Source organism: Physeter macrocephalus, chromosome 8, assembly GCF_002837175.3.
Source record: "Physeter macrocephalus isolate SW-GA chromosome 8, ASM283717v5, whole genome shotgun sequence".
NCBI lineage: Eukaryota > Metazoa > Chordata > Mammalia > Artiodactyla > Physeteridae > Physeter > Physeter macrocephalus.
Window position 1 is genome coordinate 52,588,728 of NC_041221.1, and position 26,323 is coordinate 52,615,050.

The 26,323-nt window shown below is 38.2% G+C and overlaps 2 protein-coding genes and 1 pseudogene across 5 annotated transcripts in view; all 3 read right to left on the bottom strand.

The window, feature by feature from the left end:
• C8H5orf34 (chromosome 8 C5orf34 homolog) overlaps positions 1 to 3,776 on the bottom strand; it is a 33,652-nt gene extending 29,876 nt beyond the window's left edge. Inside the window, exon 1 of the mRNA XM_024119574.3 lies at positions 3,436 to 3,776. The gene's annotated coding sequence lies outside the window, so the exon portion shown is untranslated. The remainder of the gene's footprint in view (positions 1 to 3,435) is intronic.
• A 3,898-nt stretch (positions 3,777 to 7,674) lies between these two features.
• The window catches only part of PAIP1 (poly(A) binding protein interacting protein 1), a 30,805-nt gene continuing 12,156 nt past the window's right edge, over positions 7,675 to 26,323 (bottom strand). For 2 of the 4 annotated variants that reach the window (XM_024122007.3, XM_024122016.3), the window contains exons 5-11: positions 22,830 to 22,941; positions 21,064 to 21,189; positions 19,793 to 19,899; positions 16,806 to 16,923; positions 15,998 to 16,052; positions 11,067 to 11,160; positions 9,259 to 9,627 (exon numbers count right to left, since the gene is read on the bottom strand). In XM_024122007.3, coding sequence (XP_023977775.1) covers positions 9,534 to 9,627; positions 11,067 to 11,160; positions 15,998 to 16,052; positions 16,806 to 16,923; positions 19,793 to 19,899; positions 21,064 to 21,189; positions 22,830 to 22,941 — 706 coding nt within the window. In that variant the 3' untranslated portion in view covers positions 9,259 to 9,533. Of the gene's footprint in view, positions 7,780 to 8,116; positions 8,164 to 9,258; positions 9,628 to 11,066; positions 11,161 to 15,997; positions 16,053 to 16,805; positions 16,924 to 19,792; positions 19,900 to 21,063; positions 21,190 to 22,829; positions 22,942 to 26,323 lie in introns of those variants that run through there. The other 2 variants (XM_055086544.1, XM_055086543.1) reach the window with 2 other exon arrangements.
• LOC102983210 (phosphoglycerate mutase 1-like) lies at positions 18,260 to 19,630 on the bottom strand (annotated as a pseudogene).

Sequence of the window (26,323 nt, forward strand, 5' to 3'; positions counted from 1 at the left end):
AAAAAAAAAGTGGATGAACATAAGCAAAACACAAAATTGCCATTGCATTTACTTTTGTTGAATGAAAAGTGATTATCTTGCTATACACGCTTATGTGATCTGAATGCCTTCATTAACTCCAAGGGCTCTACTTCAGTGTGGAAGATAACTGAGAGGGAGATGGCCCACCAAGTTATAAATGCCCTTATCATTTTAGTAGCTTTACTTCTGAAGTTTAACTTCTGAAAATTGTATGCTCAGTATCTCATTTCAAATAACAAGCAAATTCCATCTTTGCAAAAAGAAAACAACAAATCATTTGTAGGACATGTAAAAGGCAGGCCAAAAGTAACTATTAGGCCTAAGGGAAATGAACACCTGGATTCTTGCCCCTAGCCTGGCATTAAGGAAGTAGATCCATGTCACGACTCAGAAAGCTAATTAACCACCTAGTGTCTTAGATTCATCCTTATTTCATTTAATTCAATTTCCTCTTCTTTACCTCTGAAAGGTCTCTGTATTTTCACTTATGCTTTCCATATAGGTATGACGGAAGGGGAATGGAGGGCTGGGTTCCAACTCCACTAGCTCATAGCTATAAACCACAGGTTGGCTGGGATGGTTGTTTCCTTATTTGTAAAATGGGGGTAACAGGATCGTTGTGAGGATTAAATGAGACAACATGTATGACAGTGCCAGTAGTGTGAATGTTGCCTTGTAGGAGCTCAGTAAATTTTGTGATTCTTTCTAAAACTAACTCCATCCCCTTCTAGGACATCATCTCCTTCTGTTACTCAGGTGATAAAGTTTCACCTGTCAGAAAAAAAAACTTTCCATAGATACCACTTTCCCCAGTTTACCTCTATTTCCTACCAATAAACTTCTCAGGTATAGTATCCACTCAGTGTCAGCTTTCTCTCCCAACAATCTTCGAAGAATTGCAATCCAGCTTTCTCCTCCACCTCTCTACTGAAATTGTTTCACAACGGTCACCAGTATCTTCCTATACCCAATGACTTCAGTCTTCACCCTACTAAACTGGTCGACATGTGACAATGTTATCTATCTTCTCTTGCACCAAACTTCCTCTTCCTCTGCCTTTTATTTAAAAAAGGGGGGGGGGCATGGTCCCTCTTCCACCATCCCCTCTATATCTATTGCTTTTTAGTTTAATCATTCCTTTTCTTCACCATTCTCTCAAATCAAGGATTCATCAGCACCTGACCTTAGTCCTCATTTCATCTCTTCTTACTAGATAAACTCATGTGGCTTTTATGCCCACCCTTGCTTTTTAAAAAAAATCTTACCCCTTTTCAATGTATATAATTAGCTACATATGATATAGCCTGTAATCTTTTGCAGAATGTCAGCATATAAGTAAATATTAAACCAATATTAAATGATCTCTCCTGAGGAAATTCACACAACTTTAATCACTTTCTTTCTCTAGAGAACTTCCAAATCTACCTGACCTCTCTCCAGAGCTTCCAGTTGCCTACAGGACCTCTCTTCATGTCCCTGTTCCACAGATACATCAAACTCCACATGACTAAAATGGAACTTAATCACTCCCACCAAAAGCAGACTTCTGTTAATACCCCCTAATTCACTTTCACTCTTAACTCCCTGGAGGCCAGTCTACAAACAGTAGCTAGAGGGACCTTTTAAAATAAAAATGAGATCTAACCCTTCTTGACTTACAACCCAACATTTGCACTTAGATAAAACCCGAATTCTTTTTTTAAAAAATTAATTTATTTTATTTATTTATTTTTGGCTGCATTGGGTCTTCTTTGCTGTGCACGGGCTTTCTCTAGTTGCAGCGAGCGGGGGTTACTCTTTGTTGTGGTGCGCAGGCTTCTCATTGCGGTGGCTTCTCTTGTTGTGGAGCACAGGCTCTAGGCACATGGGCTTCAGCAGTTGTGGCACGCCGGCTCAGTAATTGCGGCTCGTGGGCTCTACAGCGCAGGCTCAGTAGTTGCGGTGCATGGGCTTAGTTGCTCCTTGGCATATGGGATCTTCCCGAACCAGGGCTTGAACCCGTGTCCCCTGCATTGGCAGGTGTATTCTTAACCACTGCACCACCAGGGAAGCCCAAAACTCAAATTCTTAACCACAGCCTATAAAAGCCATACAACCTGCCCCCATCTACCTCTCCAATGTCATCTCCTGCCTCTCCAATGTCATCTCCTAACCCTCTCCTTCTTGTTCAGGACAACTTAGCTACGTTGGCCTTTTTAATGTTTTTTTAAGGAAGCTGTATCGCATGTCAGAGCCTTTGCACTGTTCCTTCCGCCTAGCATGTCCTTTCCCTGGCTCATCACATGGCTGGTTCTTTGGCACCATTAATATCTCAGCGCAAATATCTAACTTCCTCAAAGGCCTAACTTGACCAGTTAAAGTTGTTCCCAACCATCTCCCAATCATTTTTTATCCATTTCATCGTTTTTCTTCATAATATCTATTACTATCAAAACTGTTCTATTTATTTACTTGCTTTTAGTCTTTTCCCACTAGGACATAAACTCAATCAGAGCAGGGCCCTCATCTGTCTTACAGTTCTATCCCTGGCAGCTGAATCAATACTTGGCCAATAATAAGGGTGCAATACATTTTTTTAAATGATAAATATATAATATATAAGAATATATAAGTGAATTTTAAAATTCTTGCTCCTCCTGAATTTGCAATTTGAGTTAATGGTATCTCAATGTTAGCAATATTTGATTTCTCAGTGCTTCCCTTTACGTCCTTGTAACAATTCCTGTTGATTTTGTCAGTCTCTCCCATAAATCTGGCTCCTCCTTTTCTATTTCAGGTCTCAACTTTCCCCTCCATTCCTGTAAACTGTCTGGGACCTTTTTCCAATTTTTCCCCTCTCCAATCCATTTGCAGTACTGCCCTCACAAGTAACTTTCCACAACCCGACCATACCAACCGCTTTACACCACTTGTTTACATACTTGTTAAACGGCAATAAATATTCATAGCAATAAATATATTTATATTGCAGCTATACGTATATATGTATGATAGCAACTTGCTATTTCTGAAAAAAACAAGTGCAGATACACCGTTGGAAAACATATTTTCTGATAACAATTGGAAAAAGGTCTTTATCTTTAGCCAAGTTTTCTTTTTTTTTTTTAACAGCTTACTGGGGTATAATTGTTGTTCAGATTATTTAAATAATCAAGCATACACAAGAAACAGTCGAATGTTTAAAGTTCCTGGCATCATAAAAAAAATAATCCAGCTCCAACCTAAACTTCCAGCCTCATCTCTACTGTCTTATTCCTGTTTGTGTTTTCACCACCCAGCACATTATGTCCGAGTATATTTAACGATCAAAAAGCCACAAGTTTGTTCTTGACATAAACGGGAACCTCATTTTTCAAAATGCGCTATCTAGTTACAGAAAAAGCCTCATCAAAACAACCAACGTCTTAAACTCACACAGCAAGCAGTTCTGAGCTGAAAAGTCGTGGAAATGAGGACAATCAACGGCCCTTGTGCTTTTAATTTGCCAAAATGGTCGGAGTAGAAACGTCTGCGCCTGCCCACGACTGCTTCTCGAGGAATCTGTCTTGAGTTTAACAAATTACCGGCAAGTTATGTTTCTCGAGGAAAGAAAACAATCATAACCGAGAGGAGTAAGGCCACAGGGAGAGTATTTGGCGACTTTCGTCGAGTCCGAGTAGCAGAGGAGCAGCGGCAGCAGCAGCGACAGCTCTGACCCCGGAGAGGAAGCGAAGTAAAACAGCCGCGATTCAAACCTTCCCGCACCGTAGAAAAGCCGCCCCACTTTACAAATGAAGACCGGAAGTCCCAACCTGACCGCGCCCTCCGCTCGCATCGGGGGAGGGGACCGGAAGTAGAGGAGGCGGGGGCTCCCAGTCCGGAAGCTGGTCCGCTTCTCTCAGGTTTTTACTTCCGGTACCCCACAAGGAACTGGTCTGACTTGGTTGTTTCAAAGCTGGTTGGGATTTGCATTCTGATGGTCTATTCGAGATAGCTACAGAGGTGTAATTTAGTGGAGTAATGCTTATTAAATAATCTAAGCAATTATACGTCAATAAAGCCGTTAAAAAAAATTGGGCAAAGATAGAGATCTTCTTTTCCTAGTTTGGTATCAGAAAATGTCTTTCAGCAGTTTCTCTGCATCTTTTACATCTTTTTCTACAATGGCAAGTGGACGCGTCTGCTATATTTATTTATTTCCATTAAAACAAATATTTATGGAGAGCCTTATACGTGCTGGGCGTGCTGGGGATAAAGCAGCAAATGAGACCCAGGGTTGAGGATGGGGGCTAGAGATTAACTGGAAAGAAACGACTGGACAATAATTTGATCACAGTTGTGATAAGTGTTCCTAAGATAAAATACAGAGGTCTGTGGGAGTATATAGTCGGCAGACCTAACCTAGACTGAGGAAATATTTTCACTGAAATCCAAAGGCTAAGTAGGTGTTAGCCAGGTAGAGGGGGAAAGTGTTTCAAGCAGAGCTAACAGCCTTGTGTTAAGGCTCTGAGGCCCAAAGGAAAGATCTGGCCCCTTAAAAGGGCTGAAAAAAAGGCCAGTTTGGTTTAAGAATGATTAAAGAGAAGAGAGAGGCTCTTCTTAGGGGAGAGAAGCCTGAAATTGGGCTATAGAGGTAGGTAGTACAGATTTATGATTTATGGACTTTATCTTAATAGCAGTGGTAAACTATTACAAGGGCTTTAAGCAGAAGGTGGCAGCACTAAGGGATTGAAATATAGCTCCTTAAATTCATCTCCATTTTTAAAGCCTGATATGCAAATTGACCTCAATCTTATGTAAAGTGTAATAAGGGCATCCTCAGACAGCCATGTTTTCATTGATCTGTAACATCAGTTTTATTACACAGTGCTAACTTAGGTCCTATCCAACTCCCACCTTTTCCCCCTCCAGTGTATAAGAACCTCCTATATATAAATTCTGTCTACTACAGAGGGGTTTTGTGGTGGCTTTTGTACTTTAGAAAAATTCCTGGAACTGCTGAGTAGAGGGTGGATTGTAGGATATGAGAACAGACGTGTGGAGCCCAGTAAAAGGCTTTTGAAAGAGCAACAGGAGAGATGATAGCAGTTCAGACTCAAGACTGGACAGTGAGAATGGAGAGCACAGCTCCTAGAAATATTTAGGAGATCAACTCTTTGGTCTTGGGGATGATTTAAGAGTAGGAGTTAAAAACAATTCCAGGGGTTTCTGATTGGGGAAAGTGAGTAAGTGTCAGTGCCGTCAATGAGAGGGGAATGTAAGAAGAGTAAATTTAGGGAATAGTATGACAAATTTTGTGAGCCCTCCCAGTGGAAACCAGTAAAGGTCTAGAATCAGGAGATTAGAAATAATGGAGGTCAATGGTGATAGATGCTAACTGAAGCTTCAGGAGAAGATGAAATAGTCCAAGGATATTGTGACATGAGAAAAGAATGCTTAGGACTGAGCTTTGAGGAACACCAGTTCTTACAGATTAGGTAAGGGAAAAGAAGCCCCCCAAACACTGAGAAACAGCACAAAAGCTAGAAAGCAAGCTATTGTATTCTAGATGCCTGGGTATATTCAATTTTGGTGTCTTGCCTAGAGAACAAGCTAAAGAATGAAGTGCTTATTCAACTTAATGACATGGACGTCATTGTTGACTAATGAGGTCTGTTGTATATAGTGGTGGCAGAAGCTATAGTGGGTTTGAAGAGCAAATGGGTAAGGAGATGGAAAAAAAAAGGGAAAACACTTGAGAAGTCTGACTAGGAAACAAAGAGGACTGTAACTGGAGAGAAATGTAAGGGCCAGATTTCTTTTGATGAGAGGAATGGCATGTTCAACAGCTCATGCAAAGGGCCAATGGAGAAAGATTTTTTAAAAATTACAGACCAAGTAACAAAGAGTTCATGAGACTGAGAGGGCATGGGATTCAAGCACATGTTGATAACTGGTTTTTAATAGGTGGAGGGATACTTTTTATACAGGAAGAGGAGGGATGAAGTACATGCAGATGCATGTCTGTGCATTTGTGTACATTTGTCTGGTGGCCTTTTTTTTTTTTTCCAGTGAAGCAAGTCTTTAGGGAATAAAGGGGCAGGCAGAGTAGAGAGGGTTTGAATTAAACAAGAGAATGAAGAAATAGTAAGATTACAGGCAGCACCGACAGCCTAAATGAAGGTGGTGACTATGAATTTATAGCAGTACAAACCTACCAGAAACATGACCTCCGGATGCTTGGATGCAGCAGCAGCGTCCAGTTCACCCAGGGCTGGCATTTTGCTAGGCTTACACAATACAGCAGTAGCATACATGACCTTAAATTATTTACATTTGCTAAAGTCTAGTCAGCCAAAGACCACCAGGCTCAAGCCTGTAGTCTGACAAAATATTTGACGTGTAAGCAAGGAAGCACACTTCAGAGGAAACACAAATGGTGCTCTCCACAGGGGGAGGAGGGCGTCATCGTTGTAAGGTTTGGGTTCCTGCTGAAGGATTCTGAGGAAACTCTAAGGGAAGAGAGACCACTTCCTGGTTGGATGCTGTTTCTGCACAGGATTAGAAGCAGGGTTTAACTGAGGGACTGGCTGTTATCATGAGGCGGGTGCAGTTTAGAAACTGGGTATCCCCAGTAAAAGATGGGTGAGGATAGCAAAGCAGGTCTGGAGGCATCATTGTTAACAGAGTAGTGGTCACACAAAGAGGTGGTCATGACCTTGGGGAAAAATGTTTCCTGTTAAATTTGTAGCTGGCTTTACCTGTGTCTGTCCTCCCAGACTGATTAATAGGCAAGGCTACTTCCTTCTTCTTCAGTTTGAGCTAATTTTCAGTCCTTCAGTCCTGGACAGGTTTTTACTCTTTTACACCAAGCATCCTCTCTCGATAAATGTGATTTTTTAATTAAACAAATTACAACTTAATCCATACTCTCTACTGTCCTCCCTATGGGTAAGATTGAATGAAATACCTAATCATAGAATTGCCCCTGCTTTCTGACAGCATCCAAGCTAGAGTGTACCTCTGGTTTCTTAGGCCCTCTCCCAAATTATCCAACCAAAGCCCAAATCCTGTAAGTTCTTTTGAACACCCTCTTACTGACATAACCCACAGTTCCCCATGGTGTATATTCTGCCTCACGACAACAAGTACTAAACTCAGCACATTCAGGTACAGGTGTGGTCCTGGTAGTCTTTGGCTGAAGAGCACTGACAATACAGAGGGTCTGAGTTGATGACACAACTGCCAGGTTCAGACTGATATTTGCACTGTTACCAGACACAAGACTAACATTCACCGGCACCTTTGTGTCCTTGCTCATTAAAGATTTGTACTAATAGTCCCTGTTACAAAAGACTTACTGATCCATATTTCTGTTGAAGATACGGCAATCCTAAAGGCCAACTATCGTGGCACACGGCCAACTCTTCCTTTCAGTATGTACTGTTGCAGTTTTAAAGCATGTCCACACGTTCTTTGAAGGCCTTCTATCTGATACAGCTTTATAGCAAGCGTCTCACTTAGAACGAAGACACTGTAGCAGAAGTTATGCTGCATGCAGCTTCCAAGGCAGCTTCTTCCAGGTCTTTTGCAATGCCCCCTCAACACCCAGCTGCCATGTTGCAGGAAGCCCAAGCCATGTGGACAGGCCTTGTGTAGGTGGGTCTGGTCGAGTGATGGCTTCAAGTCATCTCAGCCCGGTCATCAGCCATGTGAGTGAAGACGACTCCAGATGATTAGAGCCACCAGCTGTTGGAGCCACCCCTCGTCCTTAGCTTTCCCAGCCGAGGCCTCAAAACACTGCAGGATAGAGAAAAGCCACCCCTATTGTACCCTGTCCAAATTCCTGAGCCATAGAAGCATGAGCATAATAAAACGCTTATTGTCTGAAGACACTAAGTTTGGGTGGTTACCTAAGTAGAACTAGTAATTGGAACATACTGATCCTGTTGGTAGCTGTTGTGAGTTCAGCAGGAGTTGGTGACAGTGAGCTAGCAGATAAAACTGGGTGGTTATGCACTGAGCGACTCGGCAAAGTTTAAAGTATATTCAGTTAGCACATTCTTGGCCCGTCTAATGTCGGGCCCCTTCCCTACACCCCCTTCCCCCTATCCCTGACTTACAGTGAGCACAATCTTTAGAGAACTGCAGATTAAAGTACTAGCCACCATGTTAGGAGCCATCCTGAAAAAAAGAATTCTGACTATTACAATTTCCAAAAACCCCAATTACATATATATTTCCCTTTTACAATAAGGACGCTAAAGAGTTTTAATGTTTTATAATTGCTGTTTTTTTCCGAGTAGATGTATGTTATTGAAACTCTTGTTCAAAGAATATCTTCTATCCTAGTATAGTTTCTCTGATTTCAAATCTGAACTTTATGATGTCATGTAAAAAAGTTCAACAGAAACTCTTTAAAATACCAGGATACCACTCCAAAAATTTAGAGGAAACAAAACTATTTAAATTTTATTTTTAAAGTCTAATTTTAATCCAGACCAAACAAACAAGCAGAAAAGTGAGAAAGCTGATTGTATAGGCAGACACAGATGTACCAAATGTAAAACAGTGGGTTATTAACAGAACTATTTACATGCATATTTACAAGCAATCCTTTTGTACATTAAGTTTTACTTTTAGTTAGTTGGAAAAAGATTTTTGACATTGGTAAAAATATTAATTAGGTAGGGCTGAGTTGGTACCACATTATAGTAATAAAAGTATTAGAAAAGTGATTCTCAAGGTATAGCAATTATAAAGCAGATGAAAACTTGAGTGACAAAGATCTAGTAAAATTCTCTAGTAAAAAAGTCAATGCAACTCATGCTATAAAACAAAAATAAGAAAGTCATATAAATGAAGCAGAATAATGTTCCAGGCTTTAGGGTAGTGAGGTTAGGTGAAAAAAAACCAATTCTAGAATTGCAATAAATCCTCAGTGAAGAATCTTGGTTTGTTTAGTTGGGAGTTCTTAGTCTTTTTTTAATGCCATTTTAAAAGCCCTTGGTCTCAAATAGCATCTGGATATGTAAATCAGTTGTTAATGATATATTCTAAGACTTCAGTGCTAAAGATATTCATGATTCTGATTCATATTTGAAACTCAATTCATTGAGACACTAAATGTAAAACTAAGTGAAAGCTATAATACTCATATCTAAAAAAGGATGCTACATTTTGCAGTAATATGTATTTCCAGGCTAAGAATTTTTCCCTCAAGAAAAGTAGAATTTAAAAGATAAGCTTCTAACCAGCTAGCAAAATTTACTTTCGACATTTTTCATTTTTTTCAAAATCGATTTTATTGCAGCCAAAACAGTGGAATTAACTGTACATAATAAACTATTATATATATATACACATTTTAAGTTATAGGGAATAAAGTTTATTTTGGCAGAGAGTGTTAAACAAAATTAAAGTTGCATACATTAGTAACATAACTCAACATCCTTAATTTGGTATAAGTGTGACACATTTTTTTGCTTTCCTGTGTTCTGCTAAATCACCATAACCTAAACTGCTTTATAAAATTGATATGCTGAAATTTAATTTTACTGTTTTCGCTTACGCTCTGATTCCAAACAAAACTTTTCATAAGCTTCTTCTATCTCTGGGTCCATCTCATCATCAATATCATCCAAGTATCTGTGAAAGAAGCATATATGACAAGTTTAATGTTTTTTAATTCAGAAAATGTCTAAGATACTATGCCATGAAAGTAAGTATGCATCTCCCCACCCCCCATGACCCTTTCTACCAACATGTGACAAAACTATCTTGCCAATCCTACCAATTGCTGATGGGTCTTTCTCCTTCTTCCTCCCCCATTTCTAGTACAAGGCCATATGTTGAGATGCCACAAGTTCATTAGGGCAAAGAGAATATAATGCTTACCAAACAAAACTTTAGAGGATAACCTGAAATTCAATGCCAAGGACAACTTTAATTTCCAGCAGTATACTCTCGGCAGGACTGAACCTTCCTAATTGTGCTTGGAAGCACATCCCTGTATTTTTTTCTATTAAACTAGTACATAAAAGTATGTTAACATTAGAAAATCTTATACTGACTTATAATTAAAATGTTACTACTTGGAGACAGAATAAAGGTGGTTCATTTTTTTTTTTTTTAAACCTACAACACATGAGATGGGATAAGAAAAACTGAAGTCACAGACTTAATTTATTTTCCACCTTCCACTTATGAAGAGGAGAATCCAAGTAGCCTGTCCAAATTCACATGAATTGTTAACAGAACTGGAACTAAACCTCATAAGTTCTTGGTCCTTCCATATACAAAATGCAGTACACTCTAATGATAAATGAGTAATACAGTAACAGTTTATTTTATTACAAAGAATGGCAGATGAAGATTGAGAGATGAGAACAGGACTATAATTTATATGTCTATCAGTCCAAACATTTTTATATAGTTGTGTTTTAATTTTAATCGTTTAACAGCTAAGCTTTGAGCCTTTTACTATGTGCCAGGGGGCTATTTCAAGTATTTATGTATCTCATTTAGTTCTCAAAAAAACTCAAGGAGGGGTCTACTATTCCTATTTAACAGATGGAGAAACAGGCACAGAACTTACCCAAGATCTTACAGCATTAGAGTTACTTATTTAAAGTCTTAGGTATAATAATAGTATTTATTTTATAAAAACTGTTTGAATATGCTATATTAGTAGTTTTTCCACCTTAACTATATTTAATTTTCAGAACCATAGTGTTTTCTCTAATATGATTTTCTGAAAAATTTTGGTAAATAACTAGTACATATATACCACTATAACACCATTAAATCAAAATGCACATTCTTTCATCATCTTTTCTAGTCTAAACTCCATCTACAAACTGTGGCCACAGAAATTTCACAAAGAAAGCAGCTAAAGATGAGAATTCCCTGGTAGTCCAGCGGTTAGGACTCCACACTTCCACTGCCGGGGGGGCCGGGTTCAATCCCTGGTTGGGGAGCTAAGATCATGCTGGCAAGCTGTGCGGCATGGCCAAACAAAGCAAAACAACCCCCCCCCAAAAAAAACCCAAAAAACCCAAAAAAGAAAGCAGTTAAACAGAACTTACGCATCACCACCCCCTGATAAATCTGTTCCATTTTCTTCATAATCTGGAAAAAAGTCTTCTCTTTCAAGTAACTCTTGATATTTCTCTTGGTAATCTACAAAAAATAAAAAATTTTAATGCTGAAAAATATTCATATGAAATGGCCAGTTATCCCTAAAAATTTTTTTAATATTATGGCTTTTCATTTAAGCAGATACATTTAAATAACAGTAAGGTTCCATTTATGTACTTAAGAATATCTTTTACAAAACTTATATTCTAATTGGCTTGCTGTATCTCTCCCCGCCCCCAAAATATGCTCATAAATTATACAGTTGGCCCTTGAGGGTCACTGACCCTCCACACAATCGAAAATCCACATGTAACTCAGTCCACCCTCCTTACACACGTTTCCTTTGTATTTGCGATCCAACCAACCCTGTGTAAGTACTGTAGCACACATTTAGTGAAAAAATCCACATATAAACAGAACTGTGCAGTTCAAACCTGTGTTGTTCAGGGGTCAACTGTATATTTAATATTCCTCTAAATATAAGATGGAAATCAAAGCCACTATGAACATAACAGAGTACATTTCACACCCAGTGTGCATGCTGTTTACATTTTCTGCTGCTTCTTTCCATCAGACAAGATATTGTCCTAACTTGTTGGGGAAGAACATGTTTCTTCCATACTACTGTTTTTCCTTCCACAAGGAGGGATTTCAATCAAACCTCCTAGTTTCTGGCTCCCCCATTACTCCTTCCCAAGGAGGTAAAGTGAGCTACCTGGCTAGCAGGTAACAGCCATCATTGCTTGAAGTTTCTCAATCAGAGGAGGCTAACCTAGCAAATGTTCTGAGCATAGGAGATCTTCTTTTCTTCCCTCTCCTTAGAGACAGCTGGAACATAGATACCTGATAAATGTTTCAGCTATACTAACTTTCCCTTGGTTGGGCTCTTCTAAGGCAATAACAGGTGATATTATAGCTCTCCATCTGCCAACTGTCTTAAGCAGAGTTACCGAGTATCTTTTAAGATTAGCATGTGTGTATGAAGTCCTTACCTCTGAATAATAAAATGGGTCAGTGTATATTAAAACTAGTTATCTTACAATTAGTTTTTTGTGAACAGCTACCTCCAGTTTCGAGATGATGATGTAATTACATTTAACTCGATAGAGACCATGTTTTTCCAAGATCGTCAGTCTCTATAAAACTCTAATTCTAGCTTAAAGGCTTAGTGATATTTTGATACCCAATCTTGGCAATTTGGAGACAATTTTAACTATAAAACCTTCCTGCAACAAATACTTAAGGCAACAGATAAAACATTCTTTTAAATGTATGAATGAGTTCACACACACACACACACACACACACACACACACACACACACACACACACACAATCAAGTCACCAGACGACAGAAACGAGAAGGGAACTGGAAGCCATACATAACTACTGCAGCTGGGAGGCTGACAGACCAGGTGGTCTTAAGAACAAAGGGCTTGGATTTTAAAACCCACAGGTCAGAAAGCAAGGCCTTGAGTCCATCATGTGAAACAGAGAGATGGAATTCATGCCCCAAGTCCATCTCACCAACACAAAGGCTGAACATTCAAAGAACTGGTATTTCAAGCAAAAGGTGAACCAAGGAAAAATGAAAAACACCTCGGTGGCAAAGGGAGATGGCAAAGAAGCTTGGTTGTCTCTGCCTGGGTTTGGAGTGAGGACAGAAGTACTCTGAAGAAACTGGTTCCCCAGAGAATTTTTAACAATGGGCCTGCACTTCAAATTTCTATTATCCACATAAAGAATCCCTACGACAAGAAAACAGAAACTTGTTCCAAGCCAGTTTTACCCCTGTGGCTCCTGGCACAAGCAAATATAAACCCCCCTTTGGAGAGATGTTCCTACAATCCAAGCCACAAGTTTTCATAAACAAAAACAAACAGGCAGTTAAAACGCTGGAGCAGTTATGAAGGGCCATAGTATATGCAACTTAACTTCAAAATGATTTAGAAAAAAAAGTGAGTGTGGAGAGAACAAATGATAAATGGAGTAAACTGTTGAAGGTACATCTGAGTAAAAGGTAGATGGATGTTCTTTGCACAGTTTTTACTTTTATAACTTTACTGTAAGTTTGAAATCACTTCCACAAAAAAGTTTAAAAAAGACAGTTAAATATGAGATTGCAAAAAAGATCACAACATAAATCATTTTGTATATGACAATTAGAAATAACAGTAGGGTTAGAATTAAAAGAAAACAAAAATATGAAGCAAAAATAAGCATGTTTAGAATGATGAGAAAAAAAGGACTCAAAACTTTAAGATCAAGATACTCTGAACAAAATGCAGAAACAAAATTCAGTTTGAAAACCAAACTGAATTTCTATAAATAAATAGAAATTTTATTTATTTTATTTAAATATTTATTTATTTTATTTAAATAAATTTTATTTATTTTATTTAAATAAATCTTCATCTTTGTCCAATCAGTTTTTCCTACTTATTTCTAGGGACTATATTCACTAGAAAAAGTAGGAAAAACAGATTGGACAAAGATGAAGGTCGAAGAACCAAAATGAATCAAGGTAGCCTCAAAGAATAAGGGAAGAAGGAAAATTTGTCTCACCAGACATAGCAAGATTTACAGTAGGTAAGAATAATTAAGAATGCAGTATTGGTGTCAAGACAAACAAGAAGAAAGATCCACATTCTTGGACACAGGAATAAGACACAAATCTGTGTACATAGGGAGTTACATGGTACACAGAGGGACGTTTTATCCAAGAGAGGAAGGATGACCTGTTGCTGAGATGAGTAACTATAGAATATTTAAGTCCTACCATTTACCACATATAAAAACTAGCCAGATGGATTAAACACCTAAATATAAAAAGCAACAAGGTTTAGAAGACAATGGAATTTGATCATAGTAAGGAAACTAAGTCACAGAGAGCACAAACAAGACTTTAACACTCAAAGCTTCTATGTGACAAGACATAAAATGGAAAGACAGCACATACTGGGAGAAACTAAGGATCACTTTCCAGGCCATGTAAGTAATTACAAATCAGTAAGAAAGACAAATGATCCAATAGAAATACAGGCAAAGGACACAAACAGGTGATTCTCAAACTAAGAAATCAGGAGGTCAATAGAAACATGAAAAGAAATTCACTACCACTAGTAGGGAAATAAAAGTTTACAATTTCATACAATCAGACTGACAGAAAAATAGGTCTGGTAACAATAAGTGTTGCCAACAATGGGAAATAGGAACTTTCACATGTTGCTGGGTGGGAATATTAAGTGGTATAATCATGATGGAAAGCAGTTTAGCAACATTTAGTGAAGTTGAAGATGCATATAGCCTATAATGTAACAATTCTACTTCCTTACCCTAAAGAAATTCCTGCATTCGCACAAAGATTCTTAAAGATGTTTGCACAGCACTGTGGGTAGTAACAAGTGTGAACCAACCAACCATCCACAAGTGGGAGAGGATCTATAAACTGTGGTTTACTCTGAGTAGGTTATTATTTGGCATTTAAAATGAATGAACTAAAGCTATATATATATCAATCAACATGAATACCAAAAACACTGAATAAAAAATAAGTTGCAAAAAGATGTGAACAATAAGGCACCATTTAGGTTAATACTGCTGTGTATGGTAATACCTATCATTTACAGCCATATATGAAGTAAAAAGACAGCACAGGGACACCAATGTCAGGACAGTAATTACCTCTGGGGGGGGAAGTTATGGAAGGACTAGACTTGAAGGTGAGGTATCAATTATAGAAACAGAGAATGGTTATTACTATCTATAAAGGGTTTTATTTCTTTGAAAAGACCCAAAGTATATATTGATAAGTGAAATTGGTTCAATCTTTTTTTTTAAGATGTTGGGGGTAGGAGTTTATTAATTAATTTATTTATTTTTGCTGTGTTGGGTCTCTGTTTCTGTGCAAGGGCTTTCTCTAGTTGCGGCGAGCAGGGGCCACTCTTCATCGTGGTGCGCGGGCCTCTCATTGTGGAGCACAGGCTCCAAATGCGCAGGCTCAGTAGTAGTGGCTCACGGGCCTAGTTGCTCCGCGGCATGTGGGATCCTCCCAGACCAGGGCTCGAACCCGTGTCCCCTGCATTGGCAGGCAGATTCTCAACCACTGCGCCACCAGGGAAGCCCCGAAATTGGTTCAATCTTGACAGTGAATCAATATGCCCTTTTTTGTGTGTGGTTTTTATATTTTTGAATATTTCATAATTTAAAATTGAGAAGTTAAGCGGTTCTTCTTTCTACCCCTTCGTGCTAGAGGCATAGGACAGTCAGTGCCTGCTATCCAGAGGAAACAAATGGGAAAATTCTGATAAGCTGGTTGTAAGTTTGTTCAAAGTGGGGAAATGTTCTCTTGCTCACAGTGCAGGTCTGTTTATCACAATTAAAGCACTCATTCTATAAACGGCTCTTTTCTGGGAAAGAAAGCGTGCAGAGATTTAGATTTTAATTAAATGACTCACCAAATATTAATAAGATCCACAGTTCTTAGTATCTGCAAGTATTAACCTGTACCAATGAAAGTTGCTGACTATATAGTGAACTACAACCATCTTTCCCTTCTGCTGTAACTACCTGAAAGTTTAGAGTATAAAAACAAAATATTGGAGGAAATATAAAATAAAAATGCTTGCATTTAATTGAGGGATTCTTCCAATCCTTCATTGTTAGGGTGACAAGACACTATATACTGAATCAAATGTTTGACCTGAAATGGTTCCAAGTGGTAACTGTTAAGAATATTCTAGTGAGACAAACCTTTACCCTATATTTTAGAACAATGTGAACTCTTCAAGAAGCTAAAACTTTGTGCCAGTGAGGGTATGGTTTTCTGTAATTTACTATCTTACCAAAAAATGGTCGGAAAAAGACTGAGACAACATACCTGGATCAGCTGCAGTGAAAGGAACACCATCAGATGTATAAAATGTTGGCTCATTCTGGGAGGAATCAGAGCGATTAAAACATGTTATCATTTCAGAATTGATTTTTTAAAGCACATTAATTGAGCATGGCTGATTTCATTCATCTGTACCTGATAATACAAAAACAAGCAAAAAACTAAATTCCTAGCAGCCATTTTCATTTCACTGGGAAAGTCTATGGTCTTCAGATTACTATGCTATTATCTCAAGCTCTTCTGGGTCTAACCCCACCGTCTGCCGCCTGTCACACCCTTGGTGACTTGGTGTGTCGTGCACTGTGATTTAGTGTCAGCTGATTTTTAGCTGTGATTCCCACCCCCTGCAACCATTTTTTTCTTTAAGTATTTCCAAGACTGGATTGTAAGAGCATTCCTCCATAGCTTCTTTCTGTTTGATCCTGTTGAGAGCTTCAGGGCATCACTGGCCTGGTAACCGTTTTCATTTTCTAAATTTACTTTACTACAAAATGCCAAGTAAAAGTTTGAAATGCAGGGCTTTGATCATGAATTCTCTGGAAAAACTGCTTTGAGGAATCCCTACACTCACCCAAGTCCAAGTCAAGCCTTATTCATTTCCCTTGTCATTGAATGGCTCTTTGTCTAGTCTACCCTTTCACTGAGGATTCCTTCCATGGCTGCCATGTGACTCTAAGCCAGTGAAAAGAGTTATTAGGTATTAAATTCTGAGATAAGTTTATGTAACTTATCTACAAATTGCCAAAATTGAATTCAAGCAATAACCAAATTTAAAATGCAAACACTGGCATACCATAAAATAATTAGGATCATTTTCAGGTGTTGCTTCCCTGTATGTTGAAGTTGCATGGACTCTACCCCAGTTACTTGACCGGAGTTCTACAAGCTTCAAGAGCATCTGTTTTACATCTCTGTAGACAAAAGTTGAAAATGCGTTAAAACGAGCAAGTGTTATCATGCTCTAATATATCACAGATGCCTAAAACATTGTTTCAAAAATTTAACATGCTTTGATATTCTAGACGTTTCCTATAATAATACAAATTTATCTTATAAAAAAATGCACATCACTCCTTTACTGATATGGAAAAAAAGGATTTAGTACAGTTATGCTCAATGCGTACTGGGCCCAAGTGGCAGGCCAAGCAACTGGAACATGATTCAGAAGTCTGGCACAGTGAAAGACACACTTGGACGTGATCAAGAGGCATTTCACTGCCATACAATAATAAGGCAGCAGAGGGATTCTAACACACATGAGAGGATGAACTCCTACACCTTAGAAGTCAAGGAGCTTATCCCATGTTGGTGTAAGGAATGGCTTATTTTCTGATGACCACATGTGGGAATATTTCAACAGTCATCAGAAACCCCAGAAGGTTTTTTAATTATATAATTTTTTAATCTACAAACAATAAATGCTGGAGAGGGTGTGGAGAAAAAGGAACCCTCCTGCACTGTCAGTGGGAATGTAAATTGATACAGCCACTATGGAGAACAGTATGGAGGTTCCTTAAAAAACTAAAAATAGAATTACCCTATGACCCAGCAATCCCACTACGGGGCATATACCCAGAGAAAACCATAATTCAAAAAGAGTCATGTACCACAATGTTCATTGCAGCACTATTTACAATAGCCAGGACATGGAAGCAATCTAAGTGTCCGTCGACAGATGAATGGATAAAGAAGATGTGGCACATATATACAATGGAATATTACTCAGACATAAAAAGAAACGAAATTGAGTTATTTGTAGTGGGGTGGATGGACCTAGAGTCTGTCATACAGAGTGAAGTAAGTCAGAAAGAGAAAAGCATATGTTAACACATATATGTGGAATCTAAAAAAAAAAAAAGTTCTGAAGAACCTAGGTGCAGGAAAGGAATAAAGATGTAGAGAATGGACTTGCGGACACGGGGAAGGGGAAGGGTAAGCTGGGACGAAGTGAGAGAGTGGCATGGACATATATACACTACCAAATGTAAAATAGATAGCTAGTGGGAAGCAGCTGCATAGCACAGGGAGATCAGCTCAGTGCTTTGTGACCACCTAGAGGGGTTGGATAGGGAGGGTGGGAGGGAGGGAGACGCAAGAGGGAGGGGTTATGGGGGTATATGTATACGTATAGCTGACTCACTTTGTAATACAGCAGAAACTAACAGCACTGTAAAGCAATTATACTCCAATAAAGATGTTAAAAAAAATTAAAAATTAAAAGAAAAATTATATACTTTTTTGTAAAAGTAAATACAACACATAAACATCCAGGATTGATCCCAATCTTCTGGAGCCAGGGAGGAAATATTTGTTTGAATTGCCATGCATATTACATTCATTCTCCACTGGAATGACTAGAGCCACCCAGTCACCTGACTACAGAATAATACAGGACCGGCCCCTGGGAACACAAATAGGCTCTGTTGTTTTCCCTCATTGGTCACGCCTTAACATGGTTCCCCCCCATCCCTTACTCAAGCAGGTCCTTAGTAATAGACAAAGCATTAGCAAACCCCCCGGAATTACTTCCTGTCCACCCTCTTGGAAAAGTCTTCCCTTGCTTGGACTGACAACCCTGCCCCAGAGGTGCCATTCCGACTAGACTGCATGAAGGGAGTGGGCACAAGAGAAAAAAATGGCTAATATGAAATTGGGAGCCACTGGTCCCCATCTGGAGCTACAACTTACAGATGTGGTCAGCTTGCTATGTGTAGGGGAGAAGTGCAGAGGAATGGGATGGGCAGGGAGGGTGTCCTTGCGAGTAGTTTGCTGCTCGCCTCCCTTCTTGGCCTTGCCCTGGGCAGCCACAGCGTCCATGGCTTTACACACAGTCTCCTCATCTCCTAGCAACTGCACAGGCTTGATGGGCTTCCCGTTCTTGTCCAATTCATAGTCAGCAGGCTCAGCTCCTTGAGAACCTCTTCAGAGACCCTCTCTGCTTGACAATGCCCCTGGAGGTTGGTGCCATGGGCTACAGCCAATACCCCTTTCCCCTGCTTGATCTGGGAAACTATTTCTTCCTTCCAAAAGGGCAGAGCTCTGGTAATAGTATCCCTCAGACTCTCACAGGAGGGTAGCTAATCTCCAGTGAGGTCTCCATGCCTTCGATTCTCACTGATGTTGCTGTGCGAGGGACGACTGCGCTCCACCGGAGGTAGTGGGACTTCAGAGGAGCGCCTTCAGATCTTCACTGGGCCTCGCTGGGCTTGGCAGTGGTTTCTGCTTTACTGAGGCCAGACCCCTCACTGCCGCCCACTGAGGAGCCAGTCCTCGCCTCTGAGAGCCACATTTGGTCAATGGCACCCAGCACTGTCCAGAGGGTCTGAAGTGCTCTCTTATGCACTGAGGTGAAGTCTACATGCTCGCACCCCACTGTCTGGCTCCTGCTGTCTTTTTTTTTTTTTTTTTTTAAGACAGGCTTGAAATTTATTCCATGTAACTGTGGCTATATATGGTTCTTAAAGGTAGTGCGATCCTGCTAACACTTTTATACCTCTAACTGGACTTATACTAGTACTTTTCCCAAATATTTATTGAGCTTAAAAGTATTAATCATTTTACTATTTAATGGACTCATATTCCCACAGGAATATCTTAACCTCTTCCATTCATAAGCATAATCGAAGAAAAGTGGCTAGGTGAGCAGAAGCCATAGGTAAAAAAAAAATTTCTGTAGATCTATAAAGAGTATTCTGATGAAGCACAACAGATTAAAAACAACCCCAAAGAAAAAGCAAGGAATTGAGATCTACTGGCTATCTCTATTACTTCTTTTCCTACCTGCTGCAATTTGCATCTAGGACAACATTTTCAATTCTCTGAATAACTTCTTCCATATCAGTCTTTCCTTTTTCCTTCCAGGCATCTTCTAAAACTGACCCTGTCAACTAAAAAAGCAAGTATCAGTAAAATAAAGAATTCAATAAAATACAGAAATTCTAAAAAGATATTAGTAGCAGTTCAAGCATTCTTTAAACAAGATGAATTTAGCAAGTTAAGTATTCCTAATCATTCTCTACCATCTAATATTCAGGAATCGCTATACTTTTTCTTGACAGGGAAAAGGAATGAACTATAGCAGAAGTTTAATCATAGGCTTTATATGCCAAGGAGTGTATGGCATGTTTGCTATATGACCAAGGCTATAAAATTTTAATCAACATATCACTTTTTGAAATATGCAACATCCAACAAGTATAGCAACCTAGAATTTAAAAAACACAATCAGGAAAAAATGAGTTAAGGATATAAGCAGGTAATTCACAGAAACTAAAAAAATGGCTTACAAACAAAAAAAGGCTTAAATTCACTAGTGATTTTAGTCACAGAAATGCAAATTAAAATGAGGTTTTTGTTTTTACTCATCACGATGACAAAATAAAACCTAGGATTGATTCTATCCATCACTGATAAGGATATGGGAAAAGAGGTATACTCATTCACTGTTGGTGGGAACACACTCTGGTTCAGCATTTGGAAGGGAAATTTGGCATTACTTATCAAATTAAGGTATACATGCTCACTGAGCCACCAAATCTATAGGTAAGAATTTAAGTTACATAAACAACTGCATATATAAAGATACAATGAAAGATTACTGACAGTGCTACAGTGGCTAAACGGAAAATAACTGTTCAAGGATGGAATCGATAAACAATGCGCATGCATACAATGGAACACTGGGAAGCTACTGAGGAAAAAGCCATGCAAAAATCCAAGATCTTCATTTGGTGGTAAAAAAGCAAGCCACAACAGAGTAAGATCTTATGAGAGCACACATGCAGATAGAGGAAAGGAAGGAAAGGGACTTTACGTATGGGGTGGAGTGAAGGACTTCCATTTTTCACTTTTAAATTTTGCTTCTTATATTAAACAATAAGTATATATTGCCTTTCCAATATTAAATTCGAGAGTAAAGTAAAATGTCAATATTTAACTTAAATAACTTACTCTTGGATCTATTTGTGTATTATATGTACTTTCCTTCCTTTAAATTATACACTAAAGGGATGAAACAGTTATATTTTAAGAAAAAAATAAGTAAAACCTACCTTCAGTAATTTTACTGCACAAATTAAGTTGTCATCCACAGGATTAGAAAAGAGGGCATTCAGCAACTCCCGAAGACCGACCTGAAGAATGTCTGCCCTTGTAACCTGTCCATTTGTTCCTTTGATCTTTTGGGGAAAAGAAAATGAAAAGCAACTATGCCAAAATATAACACAGATATACAAATGGTCTAACAAAGTGCTGGCAAAATAAGTGTTTTAAGTTAAACAATACAAAACATATGGTCAGGGGCTTCCCTGGTGGCACTGTGGTTAAGAATCTGCCTGCCAATGCAGAGGACACAGGTTCGAGCCCTGGTCTAGGAAGATCCCACATGCCGCGGAGCAACTAAGCCCGTGTGCCACAACTACTGAGCCTGCGCTCTAGAGCTCGCAAGCCACAACTACTGAGCCCGTGTGCCACAACTACTGAAGCCCGCACGCCTAGAGCCTGTGCTCTGCAACGAGAAGCCACGACAATGAGAAGCCCGCGCACTGCAACGAAGAGTAGCCCCCGCTCGCCGCAACTAGAGAAAGCCCACGCACAGCAACAAACACCCAACACAGCCAAAAAATAATAAATAAATAAATTTATAAAAACAAAAACATATGGTCAGGATAATTTAAGCCTCCTTTAATATTACTGCTTCATAAAGCAGTCTCTAGCCTATTAACACCTTTTTGGGAACACAGAGCCTTTTTCTGCTTTTTATACTATTTAAAAATACTCTAACTTGCATCAGAATGGAATACGTATCTCAGCTCTCTGGCTTGAAGAACTGTAGGTTCAGGAGCCATGCCTTATCTTTATAACTCCCACCACACATAATCATCATGACTTCCACATAGAAAGTTCAACTGCGTTCTTAAAGTGACAATTCATTTAAGGTACATTTTATATTGATGCTCTTATTTGGCTTATACAAAAATAAACTGAGAAAGATTAAGGCATGAGATTTTTTAAAAAATTAAGGCCATCTGTGGTAAAAAGGGATAGTAAATTAGGCACGAGACTGGACAAAGACCTTTTAGATGGATTGACTGAGATGTATATTTGACGGTGGATTCACGTGTCTTTTCAGTGGTATTTACAATACTAAGTCCTCAAATCAGAGTTTAAGAAGGTATACCAATATCTGGGACTAACTAGTCCAAAAAAAAAAAAAAATCAAGCAAATCCATTACAAAGTAATATTCAGCACTTATGTGCCTACCAACAAGCATATACTCAAGTATACCACAAATTTAGCTGTAGACTTTGTACAAATACATTCTATATAGAAGATTAATATATAAAATAGGACCAAAAAGAACTACTGTAGGTGAATTAGGTGAAAAAAAAACAAACAAAACACAGAAACTCTAGTCTCTCCCCTCTTCAAAGTTTTATGCTCTGTAGGGCAAGTTGCTTTTGGGTCACCATCTGAAAGTCAACATACTAAATGTGCTAATATTTATGATACAAGGATTCAAAAAGGTGTGACTGTCTGTATTCCAAAAGCTTGAAATCACATGTAAACCACGGCTTTCCAAAAGTACATAAAGACTTTAAAATGCTTAGTAACTATCTCCCAACACTGCCCATGAACAGGAAGACAAAATGGTACACATGTGCCATTTGAGGACAGATACTACCATGAGTAGGTACTGAGACTCTTTTATCTCCCATTTCACTCTTAATGTTATAAAAGAGTAAACACAAATCCCTTATTGAGATCAATTTATATTCTCAGGCTTTGTCAGTACTAAAAAGAAAAATTTCTCCTCACCTCCAGGTTAAGATAAAGTTCTCCCAGAAAGAGTACAAATGCATGGAATCGTTTTCGAGTCACTTCATCCCCTTTTGCAGCTTGATCTTTAACTTCATATTCAGTCCGACATCTAATAAAGACACACCTTTTGTAATCTCACATTGCTTTGTTTTTTAAATAGTCAAACAAGATGACCATTTGTCAGTTTGGTTGTTCACAAGCAAGAGAGGCAAGTACAATGCACCAACACTCTGATTTTCTGTAATAAAAAGTGTTCCTGTCTATTGTAGCGATCAGAATATGTATTATCTTTTCATACAAAGATTCCTAGTTTTAAGAAACTGATAAGAATAATTGAAAATAAACCTATTACTAGAACAAACTGTAACAAGTTACAGCTACATAGATTTCATGAGGTTCGTTGTATATTGGCACTAAAAAACAAAACAAAAAACCTCACTGCCTCACCTTATTTATTGTCTCATAGGCTTTTTATGAAAGCACTGTTTTTATACAAAGTATCTCTAAAATATTCTGCTCTTGCTGAAATACGAACTTTGAACAGAGCTTTACAATATATACATAAATACAGAAGACGTCCAACTAAGCTGAAAATGAATTCTTATTAAGCCCATTATTCTTATAATTTCTATTATACAAATCAGAGAGGTGAATTAAGAGAAGTCCCCAATTGAAATCACACAGAAACACAGAAGGCAATTAATTTGGTCTTTGTTTGGGTCTTTGTTTCTAATAAACTAAAGGAGTCAATTTATTTTCCCTTGTTTGATTTCTCCCTGACTTGGTGCATTCACCTTAGAGCTTACATAGTTCTTATTATGTAAAATAATCATAATAAGCCCGTCATTGTCTATAGCAATGAATTATGGTGTCAGCTACTGTTACTAAAATGAATTTTTAAAATGTACTTTTAATGTTCACCATTTTGGTGTTAAAGATTTTTTAATTTTTATTGATAAGGTGTAAGAACATTCTAGAAAAGTCATGTGTTTTATAAAAATCATTTTGATAGTTCTCCTTTTTAAAGACCAAAGGAGCAGCTTATGAAGGCTTAATGGCTTTCATACCTGAGGTACCAATTTAAAAAAATTTTCAAAAAGAACCTAAAGAAAAAAGTCATTTCTTGTCCAAGAATTTACCTTGGTTCAGTTTATGTATCAATCATAAACCCAGCTTAGCTTATTGTGCCAATGCTTACAAGCTATATTAAACGAGCAACATCTGCTGTTTGAGTCAGACATGGAAAGATATTGGTTATCTTCTCATACCTATTAAGTTAATTCCTCATCAGAAAAAAAGTTGGGATATATATAAATAGAACACTGGTTAATAATGGAAAGGATCAGTTAATTAATGCCAATTCAGTTATCCAAGCACCTTGTTGGCTACTTTCCTTTCTGTCCTTCCTTTTGACTTTTCAGGTAAGAGCTTCGATGAAATGACCTTTTTGTTTTTTCAATGCCATTAATATTAGATTATATATTAATATATGTTAATGTATGTACAAATGCAAATCCCTACCCTTGTACATGGTTGATTATCTAGGTGAAAGGAAAGACTCTAAAACTTTAAGCTAAAGATTTTCAATTATAAAAGCAATACATGGCTATTTCAAAAAGGTTAAAACAGAAAAATATAAAGAATAAAGACACTGCAGCCCAGAAATAACTGCTGTGAAGGTAACTTCTATCTGTTTCAAAGTATTCTACATTTTTAAGTTAACAGAATTATGACCTTTTCACTTGTTATATGATTAGTGTTTTTCCATGTTGATAGCTTTGACAGTATCCTAGTACTAGAGAAGCACACACAGGGGACACAGAGTCAAAAGAGCCAGAAGAGTGATTCTCAACCATGACTACATAGTAGAATCACTTGGGGAGATTTATAAACCATGCCCACGCTTCTCCTTCAGTCTAATTTTATCAGAATTTCCAAGACTGGGGGCTTAGCCCCATTTTAAGTCTCTAAGTAACTCTAATGCAGAGCCAGGGGTGAGTAGCACAAGGGAAGATAAGGAAGCCTTTCTACCATCCTACCTCCTCAAAGTGCCAACTTTCACATCTTTCCAAAAGCTATAATTTGTACTTTATTAGGTAAGGTTAGATATTTTTGTAACTTTGTCATTTATATTTTTCCAAACTGCACCTATCCAGAGTCATTCCAAATACTTCTATTAAAAACAGAAAAATTTCTGGCCTTTTTCTTACTCATTCCTAAGAGGCCCCTCTTTTCATATTAAATAAATGAGCTCACTGCCATGTGTTACAAATGTCCCTATTTTTACTTCACTTCTTATAAATTTATGACCCCTCCAATATTATAATCTATATGAAATTAATCTCTTGTTTTAGGGCCTGTAGGTATCATGTCTTGCTTAAAAAGGCTTTACCAACCTAATATTTTTGTTTGTTATTTTTTCCCCTAGTATGTACTGTTTCAGTTTTATATTTGAAATACATTTTGGTGTAAAGAATGAGACAGGAACCCATCTTTGTTTTTTTCCCCCCAAACGACTAGCCAGTTATGTCAGCAGCACAATTTGTCTTTTACTTATGTATCTGAAGTGTCACCTTCGTTAAAAGCTTAATTTTCAAGTGTCTCTGGAGTGTACTTTTGGAATCTTTACTCTGTTCCAGTTTAACCACACGATGGAATACTTTGCAACCATTAAAAGTATCTTTAAAGAACTAACAGGCAAACTCTAATAAACTCAAAGACAACCTTGTTATTGAATAAAAGAACTCAGATTATAAGAAAATTCATTTCCCTACATTAGCTCATCCCAAAACATAAATAATAACAACATTTGTGTAATTTCACATGCTGATTCTGAAGTTCAGAGAAAATAAGCATGCAAGAATAGCAAAGAAGACCACACACACACACACACACACACACACACACACACACACACACGAATGGGGAACTAACTAGACTAGTTGTGAAAAAATGAGTTTTTTAATAGCCTGGTAATAAAACAGGAAGAGAACAAGTAATGAATGGAATATAATGAAAGTCCAGAATCAATGCAAATATAAGGATGTCGTGTGATAAAGGCAGCAGTTCTAATAAGGAATGCATCATTCAAAAAAGTGGTATGGGAAAAATTGGTTAAACATGTGGCAATAAATGAAATTAGATCCTTACTCAAGCCAAAAGTACTAAAAAATATGTAAATTGACCATTTTTAAGATCTTGGAAAAGGAAAAGGCTTTTCTAGGCACAAAATCAAAGGCTGAGACCATTATAAGAAAAAGGCATATATATGACTATAAACTTAATACTATACAAATAAGAATGGTCTGCCCTTGGACTTCCCCGGTGGTGCAGCGGTTAAGAATCCACCTGCCAGGGCTTACCTGGTGGCGCAGTGGTTGCACGTCCGCCTGCCGATGCAGGGGAACCGGGTTCGCGCCCCGGTCCGGGAAGATCCCACATGCCGCGGAGCGGCTGGGCCCGTGAGCCATGGCCGCTGAGTCTGCGCGTCC